The 22,715-nt window shown below is 45.7% G+C and overlaps 2 protein-coding genes, 1 non-coding gene and 1 pseudogene across 4 annotated transcripts; 2 read left to right on the top strand and 2 right to left on the bottom strand.

Annotated features, from left to right (window-relative positions):
• Positions 1–3,993: 3,993 nt before the first annotated feature.
• LOC123051408 (ubiquitin-activating enzyme E1 3-like) lies at positions 3,994–9,675 on the top strand. 2 transcript variants are annotated; one of them, XM_044474274.1, is made up of 7 exons: positions 3,994–4,150; positions 4,277–4,542; positions 5,579–5,796; positions 6,009–6,803; positions 6,884–7,752; positions 8,232–8,664; positions 8,808–9,675. In XM_044474274.1, the coding sequence occupies exons 2-7, from the start codon at positions 4,290–4,292 to the stop codon at positions 9,402–9,404; spliced, it is 3,165 nt and encodes a 1,054-aa protein (XP_044330209.1). In that variant the 5' UTR covers positions 3,994–4,150; positions 4,277–4,289; the 3' UTR covers positions 9,405–9,675. The 2 variants fall into 2 exon arrangements, with proteins under 2 accessions (XP_044330209.1, XP_044330208.1); XM_044474273.1 differs by lacking the exon at positions 3,994–4,150 and having other exon boundaries at positions 4,248–4,542.
• Positions 9,676–11,231: 1,556 nt separating this feature from the next.
• Positions 11,232–14,006, top strand: LOC123051407 (protein MALE DISCOVERER 2-like; annotated as a pseudogene).
• Positions 14,007–14,382: 376 nt separating this feature from the next.
• On the bottom strand, positions 14,383–14,500 carry LOC123056244 (U5 spliceosomal RNA). The gene has a single exon (XR_006426678.1). It is a non-coding gene; the product is annotated as a U5 spliceosomal RNA (small nuclear RNA).
• A 3,801-nt stretch (positions 14,501–18,301) lies between these two features.
• Positions 18,302–19,622, bottom strand: LOC123048586 (cytosolic sulfotransferase 5-like). The gene is made up of 2 exons (XM_044471663.1): positions 19,096–19,622; positions 18,302–18,815 (listed from the first exon to the last, which is right to left on the bottom strand). The coding sequence occupies exons 1-2, from the start codon at positions 19,620–19,622 to the stop codon at positions 18,302–18,304; spliced, it is 1,041 nt and encodes a 346-aa protein (XP_044327598.1).
• Between the last annotated feature and the right edge of the window lie 3,093 nt (positions 19,623–22,715).

Here is a 22,715-nt window from a genome sequence, read left to right as displayed (position 1 = left end):
GTCTTTCATTTGTTTCCCGTAGAAGATGTTCTAGTACTTTTTTTTGGTCGCTTGCCACTAGTGTTCATTGTATTCCTCGATGCTCTACTAGGCCGGGTAGCAACGCCATATAGGCATCTCAACTGCCAGACTTAAAGGTGAAGCGTCGGTTGGTCAGCAAGCCAAGTGCCGATAGTGCTTCAACGCACCTATGGCATCTCCTTTTTCTTCAAAAATCTCTTAGCTCCACTGCAATGGTATCATCCGATTGGCCTTCTCGTAGGTCCGAGGCGCCAGTATCGGAGCAGAACTGGAGTTGCAGTTTGCTTGACAGCATGGAGGTTCCAAGCGTGTTGGTCTGGTGGCCCTTGCAAGTTCATGAAGTTTGAAGACACAACTATGTCTGTCTCGATGACAAAGAGGATCGCCACTTTCTTTGATGTGAGAGGGATCCGGATTATGTTCCAACTATTCTATAGAGATACAAGAAGAATGTTATTCCTCCAAATGCATCGGATGTTTCAACACCGGCGGAAAGTGGTCCTAACAAGGATTTGTTTAGACACGAACTAGCTACCGCCATTGCTCTTAGTTGGTGAAGTGATCATGTTCATGCCTTTAGATGTGTGACCATTTTGATTTGCAAACTTATATGCAAATATGACACAATATGTTCATGAAGTTTTTGTTGTACGACACATGACAAAACTAGTCATTCATCTTTGTTATAACATGTCTTAACGGGGAATATCAGTGCTAGTTTGAAAAATGCATTTGTGCTATTCTTTGAACACTACAGTAGTAAAAATAGCTCTCTGGATAGCTCCTCTGAAGAAATAAAACATCAAAATCAGCCCAGCCATCCTTTCTCTCTCTCTCTCTCTCTCTCTCTCTCTCTCTCGGCCTGTGGGCTGCACTTTGCACCCGCAATGGGCTGCTTCCAGCCGGCCCAAGCTGGGACGAGCAAGCCTGCAGTCCCACCAGCTGGGCTGCAAGCGTGCTGTAGCGAGAAGCCAGCGCTCGAGAAGCTCTCTACTACTACCGAACGAAATCCCATCGCCATTGCTCTTAGTTGGTGAAGCGAGAAGCAAAGCCCAGAAGCTGAATCTGAGAATTTCTTGAGAAGTTGTAAGACATCAGAATAGGCCCTAAGTTACTTCCTTTCACTTCTAGGTTCAGGAACTGTATGTCAGCGCCTACATGGGCACGTAAAAAAGGGATTTTCTTTTCCTTTTCAAACAAATTAGTCTATTTGGGTGTCAAAAATGCTCTTTTAAAAATGTTCATGAATTTTGGATAATATTCATGAATATGAAAATATGTTCACAAATTCCAAAATTGTTCATGAATAAGAACACGAATTTAAAATCACAAATTTGAAAAATATTAAAGAAATAAAAAAACGCTAATTTAAAAAATGTTCGTGAATTCTAATAATTGTCACAAATTTAAAGACACACATAAGAAATTTGAAAAAATGCACGATAAACCTTTTAAAATACATGGCGAACATCTCTTTAGGACGAGGTGAATATTTTCTTTCAAAGTACATGATGAAGACTTTATAAATACGCGATGATTTCTTTAAAATACAGTGAAAATTTTATAAGTTGCATGGCGAAAAAAATAAAAATAATCAAATAATCAAATTTGTATGACATGCAACTGGGTCGGGTGAGTTGTGTGTCGCTGGTGGATATGCAACTGGGTCGGGTGAGTTGTGTGTCGCTGGTGGATATGCAACTGGGTCGGGAATAGTTGCGTATCGAGGGTGCACATGCAACTGGGTTGGTTGAGTTTCGAGTCAAGGGTGACAACTCGGTCAAGACTGACACAAAAATGGGTAGGCCCCCTGTATGTGTACCAAGGGTGAAGTTACGACTGTGACAAAATTGATCGCCCCCCTAGTTGCATATTGAGGATGTAATGGCAACTGGAAGAAAAAGGCGGGCCCCCAATTGCTTCTAGGGGTGTAGTTGGACTTGCAACTAGGACAAATTTGGGTTGGGCCCCAATTGCGTGTCGAGGGTGGACTTGCAACTGGGACAAGAAGAAGGACGACCCCCACCAATTTCATGTCAGGGGTGGAGTTGTAACTCGGACAAAAATGATTGGCCTACCATGACGGTGTCATACACCGAAGGTGGCTCACCGAGGGGAGCCCGGCAGAAGACCTGCCAGAGGGTCCACAAGGCCCAGCGACAGAAGGGAGACCAAATGGGAAGATAAGCACCTGGCGATCATCTTGACTCCCAAGTTGGTGGTGGCGGCACCTGGATCGCATCTTTTTCTGTAAAAGCCTGCCTCTGAAGTGTATATAAGGGGAGGCTAGAGGACTCTCATTCCTATCTATTCTTAGATAGACCAACTCTTGGTAGCCATCTCATCCACACCATTGTAACCCCCGACGCGAGGTATCCCTCCCCATGAATAAGAAACAGGAGCAGGATGTAGGGGATTACTCTTCGGAGGCTTGAACCTGGGTAAATTCCCGTGTGACCTTCGAACCGAGACTTCCAGCTATGCAAGACCCCTACCGAGGGATCTGACAATTTTCTACACCGTCACCCGAGTTATGTGTCGAGGGTGGACTTGTAATTCAGACAAAAAGGGACAGGGCCTAGTTGTGTAGTCAGGGTGGACTTGTGACTAGGAAAAAAGGCGAGGGCCCCAGTTGCATGTCGGGGTGAAGTTGTAACTTGGGACAAAATTGGCCCGATCCCCAATTGCGTAGTGAGAGTGGACTTGCAACTCAAAAAGAAAGAAAGAAAGGCAGCCCCCAATTGCACGTCGGGGTGTAGTTTGACATGCAACTAGGACAAAAATGGGTTCGGCCCAACTTATGTGTCGAGGTTGGAGTTGCGACTGAGACAAGAAAAAAAAAAGATGAGACCCACAATTGCATGTCGAGGATGGAGATGCAGTTGAGACAAAAATGGTTGATCCTCCAATTACGTGATGAGGATGTACTTACAAATGAGACAAAAAATGACCGGGCTTGGTTGCGTATTGATGCTGGTGTGCTCTGGCGAACTCTAAGTTTGCCTCCGTGCTAGCCAGCCTTGTCCAGCCATGTCTTTTTTTGCAGGGAAAAAGTGGGTTTTATTCCTCAGAAACATAATTACAGTCATCTAGTATAACATGAGCAACACTGTCTGGCACCCGGCGCAACCAACAACCATGCTACCACCAGATCTTCCTATACTAGCTAAACTATGAGCAGCTCTATTTTGATGACGCTCGATTTTCAACGGAATAAACCCACGCTACTCCAGAGTTTTCTTGATTTCTAACATGAGATGACCGTATGCAGAACGGTCCAGCGAGTCATCAGTCAGTGCAGCAACAACCGTCGCGTTATCGGATTGGATCACAGTTGGCAAATCCGACCGTTGTATACTAATTGACAGTCCTTTGAGAATAGCACTAATCTCTGCTTCAAGTGCATGGATTGTCCATCCATGTCAACCTCTCTCGTTTGCTTGTGGTGTCATGTACGTATTTTCTTATGACATAACCAGTGCCGCATCTCTTAACCACCTGTGCTTACGTGATTGACCCTTGTATTGTCACGTCGATCCTTTTGTGTGTGTATGTGTGTGTGTGTTTCACTGTTACCCTATACAATTTTCGGCACGGTTCTCTTTGTAAATAAACCAATCAATGGGTTTTCAATCCGGTTTCCCACATAAACCAGACCAATCTCTTTCCGAATCGAGATCGACATACGGGCGGGGGGATTCCTTCCCCCGGCGACTGATTCAAAAACAAAATTTGTGCATCAAGTTCGTATTTTGAAATCTTGTACTACAACCACAACACGGTTTGGTAGACAGTACATCGGGGAGTGCCAGAGCTAGCCGGGTTTCGAAATGGGCAAGCACTGAACCCCCGCTTTCAAACCCACCCTAAAATTCGCGAGCAGCCAATCCTGCCTCCCCGCATATAAAACCTCCCCGTCATCCTCCCCCCACCAGTCCAACTCCAAACGCGCTGCCAACACCAGCGCCGCCTCCCCCTTCCCCCCTCCCTCCCCCCCGCCGCCCGCCCCACGAATCAATACTCCCTCCCGAAGCTCCCACGCCGCCCGGCCCCGAAACCTAGCCGCCAAGCGACGCGCCTCCGCCGATCCCTTCCCTCCCCCGCGCCGGCGAGGCCGCCGCCCCCACAGGTACTTCCCTTCCGCTCCACTCCATCACTTCCCCGATTGGTAGTATATAGCGCTCGCCTCGCGCGGGGATGGGGTGCTGTCTGTTCCGGATTCGACCATGGGGTGCTTACGGCGGCTGCTGCGCAGGGGCCTGCTCGCCATGCTCCCGTCCAAGAGGCCGTCCGACGCCGCGGCGGGGGACGAAAACGGCCGCGGAGGGGACGCCAAGAGGCCCAGGCTCGGGGAGACGGAGGGCGCGGGCGGCAGCGGGGGCCGGAACGGGGCCGCGCCGCGGGAGATCGACGAGGACCTCCACAGCAGGCAGCTCGCCGTGTACGGGAGGGAGACCATGCGCCGCCTCTTCGCCTCCGACGTCCTCGTCTCCGGGCTCAACGGGCTCGGCGCTGAAATTGGTTCGCCTGCTAGTCCCTTCTCCGCCTGCCATTTTTTGTTTATTAGTTTGTTCCAATGACATGTCGTGCATACACTGAATCGTGCTGGGAAAACTCTGCACCAGTGTCCATTCCATGTAGAGGTTGACTGGTCTATGCTATGGGGTCTGTTTCTGTCTTCTATGTAGTGCTGATATTGCGCAAACTCTGGTTGACACTGATCTGGAATTATTTAGTTTGTTGCAATGACATACTCTGCATATACTGAATTCCAATGACATACTGCATATACTGATCTGGTTGATACGTTTCGTATAAATATTTAGTTTGTTGCAATGACATACTGCAAATACTGAATTGCCCTGGGATATTATGTATCGATGTCCATTCCATGTAGAGATTTGACTGGTCTATGGGGTCTGTTTTTGTCTGCTATGTAGTGCTGATACTGCCTAAACTCTGGTAGATACTGGTCTGGAATCGCTGGACGTTTTTAACCGCTTGTGTTGGGGATGGAATGCTCTGACAGCTAAACTGGGAACTTCTAGATGCTCGTTTCAGTACGGAATGGAACCTGGGGATGGGGAATGAGTGCTTGTGCCTTTTCTGTCTATATAAATTTCCAATGTTTACACAAAAGGCTTACCACGTTACTGTATTCTAGATGTAGAATTGTCCTGGAAAATTCTTCACCAATGTTCCATGTATATGTAGATTAATTGGTCTACGTGTTTGTTTTTGTCTATTGTATGGAGGTGGTATTGCCCCAATCTGGTAGAGATACTGATCTGAAATTGCTGAATGTTGTTAACCCGCCCTGTTGGGCATGTAATGGTCCATAACAGAGAAACTGGGTATTGCTGAATGCTCCTTTGATTTATTGATCAGCAATGCGAATGAATCCTGGGGATGGGGCCAGTGCTTGTGTTGTTTGTGGCTACCCATTTTTTTAATGTTTATACTAGTTAAAAGTCTCAGCTGGTTCTGCAACTAATATGCCACATTTCTCATGTGTTAGGCCTGTTGTATTAAACATAAATGCTGACCTTTTTTGCAGCAAAGAATCTTGCCCTTGCTGGAGTCAAGTCTGTCACTATACATGATGTAAAAAATGTGGAGATGTGGGACTTGTCTGGCAATTTCTTTTTATCTGAGGATGACATTGGGAAGAACAGGGCCGCTGCTTGTGTAGCAAAGCTGCAGGAGCTCAACAATGCTGTTCTTATCTCAGCTCTGACAGAGGAACTAACGATGGAGCACCTGTCCAAGTTCCAGGTTTGTCTCTAGTCCTTACTGTCAAAATCCATTGTTTTCCACTTGCAAACTTTTTGTTGCTGACCACTGACCTTATTTGTAGCTTACCACTGACCTTATTTGTTGCTGACCACTGACCTTATTTGTAGCCTGCTGCATACACCACTTCAGATTTCATACACTTCGTGTTGCTTTGATATGACTGTCTAACTTGAAGCTTATTTTCATGGCAGGCTGTTGTTTTCACTGATATAGGTTTAGACAAGGCTTATGAATTTGATGATTATTGTCACAACCACCAGCCTCCTATTTCCTTTATCAAATCTGAAGTCTGCGGCCTTTTTGGTAGTGTCTTTTGTGACTTTGGACCAAAGTTTACTGTTCTTGATGTTGATGGTGAAGATCCGCATACTGGTATAATTGCATCCATCAGCAATGATAATCCTGCACTGATATCCTGTGTTGATGATGAACGGCTTGAGTTCCAAGATGGTGATCTTGTTGTTTTCTCTGAGGTCCATGGTATGACAGAACTGAATGATGGAAAACCAAGGAAGGTTAAAAATGCAAGGCCGTTTTCATTTAGCATCGAGGAGGACACAAGTAACTTTGGCATTTATGTAAAAGGTGGAATTGTCACACAGGTGAAGGAACCAAAGGTGCTATGCTTCAAGGCACTAAGAGATGCCATGACAGATCCTGGAGAATTTCTTCTGAGTGACTTCTCAAAGTTTGAGCGCCCCCCTGTGCTTCACCTGGCATTTCAAGCTCTGGACAAATTTAAGAAAGACCATGGACGCTGCCCTGCTGCTGGTTGTGAGGAGGATGCTCAAAGTTTTCTGAAGATTGCTGCTGCTATTAATGAAGCCTCAGCTGATCGCAAGCTGGACACTATTGATGAGAAACTATTCCGACAGTTTGCAAGTGGTTCTCGAGCTGTATTGAACCCTATGGCTGCGATGTTTGGTGGTATTGTTGGTCAAGAAGTTGTGAAGGCTTGTTCAGGGAAGTTCCATCCTCTCAACCAGGTTTGTGCTCTGATCCACCTGTCTTCTTTGTTCTTATGGTCACACATTATCCTTTTCTGATTAAGCTCCAACTTATGCAGTTCTTCTACTTTGACTCTGTTGAATCCCTGCCAACATATCCGTTGGAACCCCAAGACTTGAAGCCATCAAACAGCCGCTATGATGCTCAGGTCTCTGTATTTGGTTCCAAGCTTCAGAAGAAAATGGAGGAGGCTAATACTTTTGTTGTAGGGTCTGGTGCTCTTGGATGTGAATTCCTGAAAAACCTTGCGTTAATGGGAGTGTCTTGTAGCAGCAAGGGGAAGTTAACCATAACAGATGATGATATCATTGAGAAAAGTAATTTAAGCCGTCAATTCTTGTTCCGTGACTGGAATATTGGACAGGCAAAGTCTACTGTGGCTGCTACAGCTGCTAATGCTATCAACCCCGGCCTTCATATTGATGCTCTCCAGAACCGTGCCTGTCCATATACCGAGAATGTCTTCCATGACACATTCTGGGAGGGCCTAGATGTTGTCATCAATGCTCTTGATAATGTCAATGCCAGGATGTATATGGACATGAGGTGCCTGTACTTCCAGAAGCCACTGCTGGAGTCAGGTACATTGGGCGCAAAGTGCAATACTCAAATGGTGATTCCTCACCTTACTGAAAATTACGGGGCTTCAAGAGATCCTCCTGAGAAGCAGGCGCCTATGTGCACAGTCCATTCTTTTCCACATAACATTGATCACTGCTTGACATGGGCTCGTTCAGAGTTTGAGGGTTTGCTTGAGAAAACGCCAAATGAAGTGAACTCTTTTCTGTCTAACCCTGCTCAATATGCTGCTGCAATGAGGAAAGCAGGTGATGCTCAAGCAAGAGAATTGCTTGAACGTGTCTCTGAGTGTCTTAACAAAGACCGGTGCAGTACATTTGATGATTGCATAAGCTGGGCCCGACTGAAGTACGTTCTCTTTTCTGCCTTTGTTTGTTACGTTCTCCTTTGCATGAATATTGTTACATTTTTGCTAGGTTCTCAACTGGATTTTAAGCTGCTGACTTGGGTGTCTAGATAATTTATAACAAAAACATCACATTCTCCTTTACATGAATTTTGTTACATTTTTGCTAGGCTCTCAACTAGATTTTAAGTTGCTCACTTAGTCGTCTAGATAATTCATCACAAAAAAATATTAGCTCGGTCTACCAGGCATGGATGATCTGATTCAGCCGTTTTCACTTTTATTTGAACATTCAATTGTGTGATCTGTATAGACTAGTACTGTTGAGAACTTGAGATTATATCACCTTGCTGTTCACAAGGCATTGGCATGAAGTACCGTACTTCTATAACTTCTCTTTTCCTTAGAGGTGTGTGTAGCTCATTTTTGTGCTTCACGTTTTGGCTCAAGTTAAAATCTCTCTTTTCTTTTTTTTTGCCAGATTTGAGGATTATTTCTCAAACCGTGTGAAGCAGCTCACATTCACTTTTCCTGAAGATGCTGCCACCAGTATGGGTGCTCCTTTCTGGTCTGCCCCCAAGCGCTTCCCTCGTGCACTGCAGTTTTCAGCTGCTGATCAGTCTCACCTTAACTTCATCATGTCTGCTTCGATATTGAGAGCGGAGTCATTTGGGGTTGCTATACCTGAATGGGCAAAGAACACTAGTAAGCTGGCTGATGTAGTACAGAAGATCATAGTTCCTACATTCGAGCCAAAGCAAGGGGTTAATATTGTGACAGATGAGAAGGCATCGAATCTTTCCAGCACCTCAGTTGATGATGTCGCCGTTATTGAAGATCTTCTGGCTAAGTTGCAAGAATATGCCAAGAGGCTACCTCCAGGGTTCCAAATGAAACCTATCCAATTTGAGAAGGTAAGTAATTGGTCCAAATATTGCATCAGCAAGTCCTAAGTTTTAAAAAAATGTTCAGAAATCTTCACAGGTGTTTCTAATCCACATTACAACTCTTATGTACTCTTCAGCATGTAAATAATGCCTTGGCTTCTCTTGTACAGGATGATGACACCAACTTCCACATGGATTTAATATCCGGGTTAGCAAACATGCGCGCGAGGAACTACAGCATCCCAGAGGTCGACAAGCTGAAGGCCAAGTTCATCGCAGGCAGGATCATCCCAGCCATCGCGACCTCGACCGCCATGGCCACAGGGCTCGTGTGCCTCGAGCTGTACAAGGTCATGGCCGGCGAGCACCCCGTCGAGGACTACCGCAACACATTTGCGAACCTGGCCCTGCCCCTCTTCTCAATGGCCGAGCCGGTCCCGCCCAAGGTCATGAAGCACAAGGAGACGAGCTGGACCGTGTGGGACCGGTGGTCCGTCCAGGGCAACCTCACCCTCGCCGAGCTCCTGCAGTGGTTCGCCGACAAGGGCCTCACCGCCTACAGCATCTCGTGCGGCACCTCCCTGCTGTACAACAACATGTTCGCGAGGCACAAGGACAGGCTGCCCAAGAAGGTGGTCGACGTCGCCAGGGAGGTGGGCAAGGTGGACGTGCCCGAGTACCGGAGGCACCTGGACATCGGCGTGGCCTGCGAGGACGAGGACGAGAACGACGTCGATATCCCCCTCGTGTCGGTTTACTTCCGCTAGTCGGTCCTCGAGAGAGATAAGAAGCCTTGCCGCATCTCCAAAGCTCTGTTGGCTCGCGAAAGCCACTGAGGTAGTTTAGCCGCCGCTCTCGCGCTGATAGCTCTATCGTGGTCACCTAAGATATCCTCTCCTTGTGGTATACTGGTCCTACAGTTATCTGCTCGTTGGTCGCGGTCAATTAGTTGGAGTTGGAGGAGTGAACAACAGACACATCGGTTACGGTTAATTGACAGGTTACCAACATTTGGTAGTACCATCTTTTACCTTTATATGTGCGCATTGTCATCTTTCATCTCCAGTGAGCTCACTCGGTCTTCTGTCTGAACCTGTGACGTTTTCCCCCTAGATTCTTAGTCAGGCTCAAAGAGGTGAGGTTTTGGCATTTCTATTCCTAAGCCAGGCACTCCAGGCAGAATAGGGTGCCGGATCTGGAGCGCAGTTTAGCTCCTAAAATAATGCGTCACCTGATATTATATTTTTGTTGCTCTCTTTCTTCGTAGCTCAAAGATCGTGTCGTCACCGAAACGAGGCAAGATCAAGTATTTTATCCTGCGTCGTCAGGCGCCAGTACTTAAGTTAATCCACTCGTTAACGGTCGACGGCGAGGTGGAATGGGTCACGGATAACCGCCACTTGATTGTAGAGTAATTCGGGGGGCACTTGATGAGGAGAGCGAAGGAGGATCACGTCCAAATCAGTGATCAATGCGGCATGTGAGTCTTGGTACTAGTTTATTTTTGCGATTAAAGAACAATACTGTCGCTGCTAGTCACGGTCAACTGCTCTGCTTCTGGGGTAGTACTACCTCCCATCCATGTAAACCAAATTACTACTACGAGGTAAACAAACCGTCGTGCTTGGTCTCCCGGTCCAAGTCCGTAAGCACGCACGCACGCACGCGCGCACGAGATGGATTTCCACGTTATTCTCAATAAGGAGGTGGCTGGCTCTCATCCACCCCCTTCGTTCACAAATATAAGATGTTTTGAATATTTTAATATAAATGTTGTAATACGGACTGAAATTAGCAAACGAACACACTAAAACATGACTACATACATCTGATTCACAAGAAAAGATAGAACATCTTGTATTTATGAACGGATGGAGTAGATGAGAATCACCTTTACACCGTTTGATTTAATGCAAAGATTCATATGGATTATTTTCTTCCTTTTTTTTTCCATTTGATCAATCAAATGAGGCAGCAGTTGGATGAGCTATGTTAGTCCTACAGACGAGAATTATCAAATCCGAATTGGCAAACGGCCACAAAAACTCTCAATAAGTCATAGTCTACACCGCTACTTGGCAGCAGGGGCATCGGCGTAAACTCGGCTCCAGACTTTTATAACCCGTGATTTGCAAATCTTCTCATTCTTTTTTGGCTCTCTTTTGGCCTGCTTTAAATGATTCCCTTTTTCATCTCCTTTGCTTCGCCTGAAAAAAGAAGCAAACAAAATTTAAAATAAAACAGAAAAGTAAAGCATTTAAAACAGGCCAAAAAAAAAAATCAAGAACAACAAAATACGAAACAAATAGTGTTAACGCGTCCAGCCTTTTTTCCAAGCTTTAATGATATACTATAAGAAAATAAACAGGAGAGGAAAGCATTTATTTATTTATAGGAAAATAAATGACGTTTGTCGCCGCGCTGGCCGGTCTCTTTCTCCCCCCCTCTCCCCTTGGCCGCGTCCAACCTCTTTCCTCCACCGCTCACGCGCTTCCCTTCCCAGATCCCCCCACCCTCTCCCCTCCCCTCGCCACCAAACCACCATACCGAGCAGCCTCAGCTTCATTCTCCTCTCTTCTCATTTGGTCCCCGCGACTCGCTCCAGCCACATGCCACTGCCCCGTGCTCGCCTCGCCGCCGCTGCCATTCCTCCCCACGAGCTGCCGTGCTGATGATGGACGACCCGCCGCCCTCCTCGCGGCACCGGCTTCCCGTGCCGCCGCCGCCGCCGCCGCCGCCGCTGCTTCTGCTTCTGTTGCTGGTCTCCGTCTCCTGCTCGCTCGCCCACGGCAGCCCAGGTTCGTCTTGTTCTCCATGGATTTTCGCTTGCTTGTTTGTTTCTTTCTTGGACTACTTCCGGTGATCCAGGTGAGCTGATTTTGCCTGCTCTTGGTTTGTGCAGCGGTTGGAGGAGGACTCGGTGCAGAGGAATGGGGCGCGACTAGGGATGCCGCTTCCGTTGAACTCAGGTGAGCTTGCGAATCCGCGGCGCCCTTGGTGATTTTAGTACTATTATTAGTCATGGAGTTCGACAGAGCTTGGGTTCGAATTTTCTGGGATTTTTTTGGGGGGCGTATGCAACTGTATAACTGTAAATTGGCTCGCTCCTGGGTGTTCTTGGTTGGTGATTCAGCAATGATTTGGGGTGGTCTGGCTTATCGGCCGGTGGTTAGGTGGAGCCGAGTTGTTATAGTCTTGGTACAGGAGGGGGAAAGGTGGCACAAATCTGGGGGGAGGCCATGTTTCTGCCTGATTGCTCCAATCATTTTTTCTTCTGGTATCTATCAATCATGCCAGCATCTGAAACGGGATTAACAAATCTGAATTGGCACTGTTTTTCTTATAGTATAATAATACCATACAGCTCGACATAAACATATGGTTAGCTCTTAGCTGAATAGCCTGTTCATACATCTGGAAGTGTCAATATGAGTAAAATTTATCTATGATGGTCAAAGTGTTTCTTACTCAAGTGTAAGATGTGCTCACAGTTGAAGAGACGAGGCACCAAATATGCAACCACTAATTTTCTCTTTGTTCTGCTTCATGTGCTGTTGACCCATCAGAAATTCGCATCCGAGAAGACTACTGCAGGTAGGCGGTGGAAACCACCTCCCACCACAGTTCCTGCAACCGAGGCACAGGCATCACAGAAGAGCACCCTCGCCTGCTCCGTCGCCCTCGCCATTCACCGCTCCATCACCATCGCCTTCAGCTTTTCGCCCATCGCTAGCCCCTCCACATTTCGTCAGGCCTCTGCCTTCCACCCCACAGCCAAGTCATGATCCTCAAGTTGGTGCCCCAGTCAACCCTTTGCATAGGCATTCCTGGAGAGCCTACGGTTTGGTCACGGCAGGTGGTGCGGCTCTCCTTGTCATGGCAGCGGCGTTTGCTGTATACTGCCGGGCGAAGAAAGTGGGTACTGTGAGGCCTTGGGTCACAGGGTTAAGCGGGCAGCTGCAGCGAGCATTTGTGACAGGTAACCTTTCTATTTGTGCATATTTGTAATTGTATACAATATTTAGAGTACTTCGGTTGTACCTTAACACATGACCAATCATGTTTTCCAGGTGTACCTTCCTTGAAGCGGTCAGAGCTGGAAGCAGCCTGTGAGGATTTCAGCAATATAATTGGTTCTACGGCTAACTGCATGTTGTATAAGGGAACATTGTCAAGCGGAGTCGAAATAGCGGTTGTGTCAAGTTTAATATCGTCTAAGAATGATTGGCCAAAAGAATGTGAATCCCAGTACAGGAAAAAGGTAAGCTGCCACTGACCTCCTTACGCACATTTTTTTTCTTTTGCGAAATACACATTGACTGAAACGGCTATGGTTTCAGATCTCAAGTTTATCCAAAGTGGGCCACAAGAACTTCATCAATCTGCTTGGCTACTGTGAAGAAGAAAATCCTTTCACCAGAGCTATGGTGTTTGAATATGCTCCGAACGGGACTCTTTTCGAGCATCTCCATGGTAAGTGTGTACATAATATATCCTTTTAATTTTCTCTCTGTCAACAGAATGATTCCTACAATGTTCACACACTTCAACAACTTCAGTATTTGATAATTTTTTTGATTGTGTTGCAGTTAGAGAAGCTGAGAATCTGGACTGGATGGCCCGACTTAGAATATCGATGGGGATAGCATACTGTCTCGAGCAAATGCACAAGCTGAATCCACCCGTCGTGCCAAGGAGCTTCGGCTCAACAACTATCCACCTCACTGATGATTTTGCCGCAAAGGTTTCAGATCTTGATTTCTGGAATGGCACCAAGGGATCTGATTCGGTCACCGACGACTGCACCATGTTGGACACGGAGAGCATCGTGCATCAGTACGGCATTATACTGCTGGAGATATTAACCGGGAGAGTACCCTTCCCTGAGCAAGATCTGCCACTGGAACAGTGGGCGTCCATCTATTTTGAAGGCAAGATGCCTCTTGCAGAGCTGATGGACTCGAGCCTGGGCTCCTTCCCTGAGGAAACCGCGCGCGCGTTGTGCGACGTCGCGAGGTCCTGCGTCGACCCGGACCCGAGCAAGAGACCGCGGATGGCGCAGGTGGCGGCGCAGATGAAGGAGATCACGGCGGTGGGGCCTGAGGGCGCGACCCCGAAGGTGTCGCCGCTGTGGTGGGCTGAGCTTGAGATCATGTCTGCTGAGGCTACCTGATGGTGAATCCCTTCGGCAGTCCAGTCCATTTCTCCCTGTTGTGATGATGGATTCTTTGGTATGCTTTGTTGTTCCTTGTACTGAAAAGTTGGTTGTGGCTTTGAGCTTGAACGTGTGGTGGGTTAGTGGCATTGTAATGAGGTGTCCTGCCAGCAAATCTAGTGAGAGTTAACGGGGAGATGTGTGGTTTACGCAATGTTTGTCTATGGTTTGATCGATTCTTAGGCAAACATCTGGTGAGCAGCCTGCAATAGGTTTGTTGAGGCAAACATCTGGTGAGCGCTCTGCATGTGATACAAGATCAAATCCAGCAAAACATCCCAAAAACTTAAAATCCAGAGCGCTTGGCTGTGAAAGTTAAAATTCGTCCAATAAATTAAAACCATCCCAAAAAAATCACAGCAAAACATCAGCGAAATAAGCAATGTCAGATTCATATATCTTGAAATCTATTCAATCTGCTCCCGGCTTAACTTAGAAAAACGTCACTTGGGGACGGGGATTGCAGCACGCCTGCAGTTTATTTACGTCAAAACGAGAACTCCGATAAAATTTGAATTTGCATTGTGGGGCCCTTCCTTGTGGGGAAGGACCCTTTAAAAATTAGCGTATGCTGCTCATTGTGGCGCCCACACGGTATTCTTTAGTAAAAGGCGAAAGAATAGTTCGCTTTGTGGTCACCACGCAGCTGCGTGCCCTCCACCGCTGGCCCTGGCTGCCCTCTTATACACCTCGCTCGCCACAGCTTCTCCCACGGCAAGCGATGTGGGACTAAACGAGCGACTCCGCTGGCAGCTCCATTCGATCGATCTCCCACGCGGCGGCCTCGACAGCAAAACAGGCCCGACGCCGCCACCAACTCACTAGGACTGGGCCTGGGTACGATTGAACCGGAAACCTGGCTGGGCTTGGAACAGCGTTGTTTGCTTGTTTATTGTTAGGCCTCGGTAAGAAAATCGAATTGGTAAAATATTAAAATCGTCATAAAAAAGGTAAAATAAAATAAAATCTTTTTTCTTGAAATAAGGTAAAACCAAAAATTGAAAAACACATTCTGAAATTCCATTATTTAGATAAGTGTGTAGCTGCAAACGCGGCCCAAGTTGGAGTCAGGAAGCTTTTTTTTCCAACAAAACTTTCCCCCCAAACGCGGAACAAAAACTAGTACCACCTCGGTTAGGAAAAAAAATCTCAAAAGAATAATATGGGTGAACGGATCAAAACATCGGAGAAACGCACTTTATTTATTATTATATATATAAGTAATAAGTAATAAGTGTGTGTGTGTGTGGGGGGGGGGGGGGTAGGTATACATTTATCGATCAAATTTGTCTACAGATAGGGGATTAACCATCTTCTTTCCACCCGCAAAAAAACCATCTTCATTCAGTATAGGCCCACACATTATACTTAATATTGGAATAAAAAGACTCTGAAGAAAGAAACTCTCTTCCCGTCTAGCATAACTGACCACTGCAAATCAAGCTATTACAGTTATGAAGTCAGCATCAACTTTTGTTGCTGGACTGGCTTTGGTTTTCCTTACCACAGTCACATCGACAAGCTCCAATCACTGGTTATTGGGCTTATGACTGTGGCTGTGGAAACTACACGGTGGCCATCAAGTACGAGCAAAACATTAGTGAACTGTCTGCCACACTGCCTGAGGCGGCCTCCTCGTCCCGTTCCACTTCCTGAGGCGGCGTCCTCGTCCCCTTCCATATACAGGGAGATTGTTGGTTCCAGCCGGGAGGAAAAAACGTATGCCTAAGTGACTTGTAGTGTTGATACAAAAGCATATGGTTGCAATAGATGTCTAACTCAAAATATCATAATTAACCTTGCACGTTTATAAACATATTGGAGGAGGGGGCATTGGCCCCTTGACCCCAATGAGTCTTGACATAGTGTCCCAACTACATGCCTGGTGTAACATAATGAGAGATATCATGATAAGGGATTAATATAGTAATGAGTATCCATCTTTTTAGTTTGAAAGTTTTGTATGTATAATATGTTTTTCTATTCATCTTCGGGTTCATAATGCTTGACAATCTGCACTACGCATGCAACCATGGTATGGAGATCAAACGAGTAAGTTCTTTACCCTTGCATCAATGCCAAAATATAATCTAAAATTTCTCTTTAGTGCTCTACAAATTTACATGAATGTTTGACTTGTAGAGTAATCAAACATAAAGCTTCCAACCTAACAATGATTAAGGTAACAAAGTCTACTCAAAGCTGCCACACATCTAATGATCTCATTCGGATGAATTTCTCTGTTGGTGAAAGCAACACAACTCTCTCACGTTCCTGCCCTCCGCCGTGCACCTACACCCTATGTCTAGTCATCCATTTGGAGTCGTTGTGAGGTCTTGCATCTGGCCCGGTGAAAAGAAAATTCACAAAAAATACTAAAATATTTTTAAAAAAATCTGAATCTTTTCATAGAAGAAAATTTGGTGTGTGAGGTGCGCTCCAAATTTCAGATCATTTGGACATAAGAGTAGCACTCAGCAAAAAAGGCAAATTGGTCTGGAGCAATACATGAACGGTAAACTTTTTCACATACCCTAATTTTGTCATTTTTGCCGAGAGCTACTCAAATGTCCAAATGATCTAAAATTTGGAGCGCACCTCACGCACCAAATTATCTTTCCTGCAAAAAAAATTGGATTTTTTTAATTTTGTAGTATTTTTTTTATTTTTCTGTACATCACGGGTGCATGAGCCTAGGCACCAAATCGCCTCGTCCCAATACTATACATTGCCTGGAGACAATCTGAACAATATATAACATCATAAAAAAAATCGACATATTCTTGTGCTCCAGCTGATGATGGTGAAGATATGTCACACATCAAATAATGATGTACTAGTTCCTTAGTTGTAATCTAATCGACGAACAGGAGGCAGCATTGTGGAATCTTCATGAGCTTGACGTAACAATCCTGTAAATGATCCTTGTATAGGTTGAACAAACATTGCACGATATGCACTAACTGGATCACAATTGGGGTTTGTGTCCCACTGGACTACCACTTTGAAAACGTCAACAAAAAGCAATCAATTGAACCTTAATTTTTTGCGAAAAACTATCACTTTGGGATAGTGGCCGGTTTAGACTATTTAAACACGCTTTGTGACATGCGAGAACCACCCATTAGGGCTGACGTGATGGGAAATTCAACTCCGTTTATTTTGACCATTAAGTGAACCGTTATGACAAATGGGGCCCATAAGTCAACATCAACCTTCTTCTTCCTCCCTCTCTCTCTCTCTCTCTCTCTCTCTCTCTCTCTCTCTGGCGTTTTAAGAAACATCTCATGTACATCTCTCCAGTGGGGCCTTGCTCCTGCCAGAGCGGCCCGTCTGCCTCCCGTACGGCTCGGCCGACACCTCTTGCCCGAGCCACAACTAAAGGTGGTCGTCATCTCAGTGCCCATGTTCCGCAGGCACACTGACACGGGGCGAGTCGTGGCCGTGGCCATGGTTGTGCAGCCTCACCATGCATTCCATGTTCTTGGTCTCCTCGACGTCGTTGCCCTCGCCCTCGCCTAGATGCCGCCACCATGTTGTACTCGATCATGCCGCCCACGCTCTACAATAGATCCAACCGTTCTGCGAGGACGAGCTCAGGAGGCACCGGTCGTCGGCGTTGGAGTTGCGGGGCTTTGTGGCCTTGCCGGCGTGGATCCCCTCGCCGCCGCCGTTGGACATGCCCATGAGCCACTTATGCGCATTGTGCATCGTCCCACTTGGACGGCATCGGCTTGAGCCAATACATTGCCGAATCCTTGCATTGCGGCTGCCCGTTGCCATTGGTGTTGTAGTTGTAGCACTCGTTGGCAGGCTCTGACGACCGTGGAGGCGGCTTGTCGCCGGAGCTCCCCTCCTGCTGCTGCTAGGCCCTGCCCGATTCAGTAACCGGCGTGGCACGTCGCTCGAGCTCCATGCTTCCCTCCCATGCCCACGGGGTGTGTTCGAGGAAATGCCAAAGAGAAAGAGAGAGGAGAAGGAGAAAGAAGGTTGGTGTTGACGTGTGGGCCCCTCTATAATAACAAAAAATGTAACAGTCAAAATAAACGGAGTTGACTTTCCTACCATGTTAGCACTTACAAGTGGACCTCACGTGTCATAAACATGTTTAGATGGTCTAAACCGGCCACTATCTGAAAACACATATCTATATGGAGCCCCAATAGAATATGGTTTCTTATTCTTATTATTATTGTTGAATCACGTGATTTACTTGTTGTAGATGCATGTCTTTACATATATACTCTCCATATTTTAAAATCATAACTATTTTGTATCTCGTTCAATATTTTCTAGATATTCCCCTGTCCTTTATTCGAAGCAACTCAAATTAAATAATAACGCTGCATATCTTGAACCAAATAAAACCAAAGAATAAAATGGTGGCCAAAGATAATAATGGAACACCAATTGCATAAATATTTGTTAAAAAAACAGGTCATCCGGTGACTAAGACTTGAAAGACAAGCTTGACCCATGAAGCTTTTCCTCCACAATGGCATCGAAGCGTTGTGCCATCTCCGGCGTCATATGGTTCACCCAGTCCCCTACCACCCCTTTCCTAAAGAAGGATGTGTGCGGAAACTTGACAAAGATCCCGTTCGCGCCCATCTTATTGGCACTCACGCCCCTCAGCGTCTCGATGTTGCACAGCTTCACGATGTCCACCGGTAGCCCCGCCTCCTCCTCGGTCACCGTGAACGGCACTCCCAGAAACCGCGCCAGCTCCCTGACGCTGCCGACCGGGTCGTGCAGCATCTCCTCGTACCGCAGGAAGAGGACCCTCTCCGGGGTGGCTTGGCTCGCCTGCCAGTAGCCGAGGATGTGGTCCCAGATGGGGCCGTTGGAGTGCTTGCCCTCGCATGCATTCTCGAACAAATCGGAGAACGTGTACGTGCTGCCGTCCATGGTTTCGGAGCTTTCGTAGAAGTGCCATAGGGAAACCAGCATATCCTTGGGCTCCCTGGATGCACATAAGAGTTTTTTTTTTTGGGTGAGAAATGGATGCAGATAGAGTCATAGAGATGAGTAGCCTAAAATCATACTGAATGGAAGTAAAAACAAACTAGGAATCATTTTGTACCACGTTTATTTCAAAAACAAAAATGTACCACATGTATGAGTAAACTAACAGCCTATGGCTGCTGTGTACGCAATGCATAAGTCAATGGTGTGATCTCGTCCAGCTCTGATATTATGAATGAAAAATTAGCAGAGAGAAATGGTCGGTTTTACGTAGATACCTACAGACGTAGACGATCTTGCAGCCGGGGTCGTGGGCGACGGAGGGAGGCAGGAGGGAGTGGTGCACGTGCGTGTTCATCAGCCTGGGCGACGGCAGCGCATCCAGCTTGGTCTCCTGACCGGCGCTGAACAGGCTGTCGACCAGAGGGACACAGTCGTGCGGGTTGAGGCGGAGGAGCGGGTGGTCGCCGTTGCCGGGCGGGTAGGCGGCCCGTGCCATTGTCGCGAAGGACAGGGCCTTGAGCCACGTGGTGCCGCACTTGGGCGGGCTTGCGAGGAGCACGTCGTCGGGGCGCGGCGTGAAGCGCCGCTGGAAGGAGAGCACCCCCGGCACCCTCTGGTGGGGCAGCCAAGCGCCCTGCCACTGCCGCATCAAGTGGCCTGCGCGTACGGTGATGGTGGGCATGTCGGTGATGATGTCCGCATACTCCTCCGGCGGGGAGATGACGTGGTCGCCGCCGCGACCGACGTCTTTGAACGGGACGGGGCCGAGGAGGCAAGATGATGAGCCTAGAGTGGCGGCCATGGTTCTGGTTTGGTTACACGCAACTTACAATGGTGCTAATAATCAAGGAGCTAATAATGGCACCAGATGCAATCCAGTAGAGTGTTGACATCAATCCACTTGAAACAGTTGAATAAGGAGAGTGGCTTTTTTGGAAACAGGGCCTGTGATCCAGCCTTGGATTGCTGCCATTTCAAAATGAGATGTGTGACGAAGTGTTGTGTTTGCAGGCTGACTACCGTATTAACAACGATGGTCCATAGTGCACGAAATAGTTCTTCAATTTCTTGAGCTGAACAATGCTCTGTCGAGCCTAATTTGTTTCTGTTATTTTTAAGCAGCTAGTAGCACATCATTTAATATATGATACGATATCAGCATGATACTCAGCCTCCTTTTACTTCATTTAATTCTATGAAATGTCATTAAAATTGCCTATTTAGCGTGCATGATACTATTTATGATACTCTCGTCACGGGCAGCCTAAGACTACCCATAATGGGAGTAACATAGGTGGTAACATCACATCTCTAGGCAAAACAGATGATGTGGCGAGTAATTAACGAGGAGGGCATGTGGTAACATAGCTAGTTACTGTAACATCACACATACCAAGACAAGATGAGTCTACAACCTATGCATGGCAACCTGCAGGCTCAAGCCGATGCCGTCCAAGTGGGACAACGCACAGAAGTGGTTTGTGGGCATGCCCAATGATGGTGGCGACGGCGGGATGCATGGCGGTAAGCACTAGTGCAGAACCAGGATTTAGCACCGGTTCGTAAGGGCCTTATTTAGTGTCGGTTCTGTAACCGGCACTAAAGGGTGGGGACTAAAGGCCTCCCCCTTTAGTACCGGTTTGGCACGAACCGCCACTAAAGTGCCACCACGTGGCACGAGCCAGGGCCGGGTGCGGGGAGACCTTTATTACCGGTTGGTAACACCAACCGGTACTAAATGTTTGGGGGGTTTTGGTTTTATTTTTTACTTTCCTTTAATTTTGTGTTTTCAATTTAATTTAGAGATTGTTTTTACATTATAATGAGTTGTTAAATCATTAGGTGAAAGTACCGCAGATTAGTTTCAACTGGATGCATGCATGGATCCTAGCTAAGTGATCAAAGTATATGCCATATCCATATTACTTGATCACTTATATTAGGTGAGCAAGTAATATGGATATGGCATATACTTGATCACTTAGCTAGTTAGGATCCATCCAGTTGAAACTAATCTGCGGTTTCTTTTATAAATGATATAATAACTCATCATCATCATATTAATATAAAAACTATTGCATCATATCATCACCAACAACAGTATACTAGCTAGCTAAAAATCGTCAGTCGTCATTACCGCTATTTAATCATCATAGTCATTACCGCTATCTAATCACCACCAATACTAGCTTAAAGAAGAAACATTCACTTGTACCAGAAGAAAAGATATCATCGAGTTTAACATGGTCAAAATTACAAGCGTTCATATATAAGACCACAAAGCAAATCACTCTTTGAGATTAAGTTCAGGACGAAGAACACGGACATGAGAGGACAAGTACTAAGAGCATGCTAATCACTCCTGCTGCTCTCTCTCAGGTAAAATAGCATACAACATGTATAGCTCTCCTGATTCATCATATTGAAGCGTGCAGATGAACCTGTCTGATTGCTGCCCCTAGTACTTCTCTGCGATCCTTCACAATTTTGCTCCAGTCTTTCACTATTAAGCATTCCTCGGTTGTAGAAACCCTGAATGGACTCATGTGCAATGTAGGATCTCTTGGCCGTAAGCTAACCATTGACATGCGATCTTTAGTACCAATCCACTGAGGCACAACTGACATCAGGAGTCCTGTTGAAGAACATCGTATAGTAACATTATACTTAGCAATGAAGTTTAGCTTGAAAAATAATGTATGCAAAAGATGCACTGAGGAAAAATAGTAAAAATCTTACCATATTTCCTAAATAGATGTGACCGTAGTTCAATACGAACACTATTGGTCGCACGTTTTGAGTACTAAGATTTTGAAATTCAGGAAAATAATTTCTCTTGACAGCATCAAGATCCTCAAGCCATGAAACATAATGACTTATCTCCTCACAGTTTAGTTCAGCCCCGGGACAGTGGACGGTCCTGTCTACCAAGCGCTGGACATGTTTGCTTGAATGGAAATAAGCTGTCAATAGAAATTAGTTGTCAACTATTTTTGAAAAAAGAATATTGAAGACATAAATATGGTTGAGAAACTCACATAATGGTAGAGTTGGAGGCATCTGCACATCGACCCAAATGTCTCTATTACCTTCAATATCATCTTCGGGACGAATATCAAAGGTGATAAACATATCAGGCTCAAATGCATAAGATTTGCATAGTGCTTGCCAAGTTTTGCATTCAAAATAGGTGTAGGTGTCTGTATTGTATAATTTGACGTTGAAGGTATAACCATGCTCGGTCTTCAAGTAAACTCCCTTTACCTCCATAGTTTTGTTAGAACTGAAACCTATCTTATCCAAGACAAAAATTCTTGCATGGCAGGGGATACGCTAGTAGAATAGTGAAAATTTAAAATTATAAGTTGAAGCAAATGAAGCATAAGTCATGCATGCTTAATTGCGAAAAAAGACTTGTCATTGTGACTTACTGTATCCACTTCGACCGTCTCATCCAGCTTGATGCTGAAGTGCCTATCATCAACTAGGAAATTTATGTCGCACATGTCGCGTTGGTCTTCGCAGTTTTCGCACATAATGAAATCGTTTTCGTCATCAGACGGCATTTCCTATGTTCATAGGTGAAACATTAAACACTTATTAGTTATATTAATTCAACTAATTAAACTAGTTCTATTAATTCAACTAGTTCAACTAATTAATTCAACTAAGCACTTACTAAAATATACCTAAATAAAGTAGCTCAACTAATTCAACTAACTAGTTCAACTAATTCAACTAAACTAGTTCTATTAATTTCTTACTAAAAATAAAGTAGCTAGTTCTATATACTAAATTTTTAATTAGATGATCAAATCTCATAAACCTAAATTTAATATATATCTAATTCATCTAACATTAATATAAATTCATCTAAAACTAAAAGTATAAAAAA

The sequence above is a fragment of the Triticum aestivum genome, chromosome 2D (assembly GCF_018294505.1).
Source record: "Triticum aestivum cultivar Chinese Spring chromosome 2D, IWGSC CS RefSeq v2.1, whole genome shotgun sequence".
NCBI classification, from domain to species: Eukaryota; Viridiplantae; Streptophyta; class Magnoliopsida; order Poales; family Poaceae; genus Triticum; species Triticum aestivum.
Note: the sequence above shows the minus strand (reverse complement) of the source record. Positions and strands in the feature narration are given on the sequence as shown.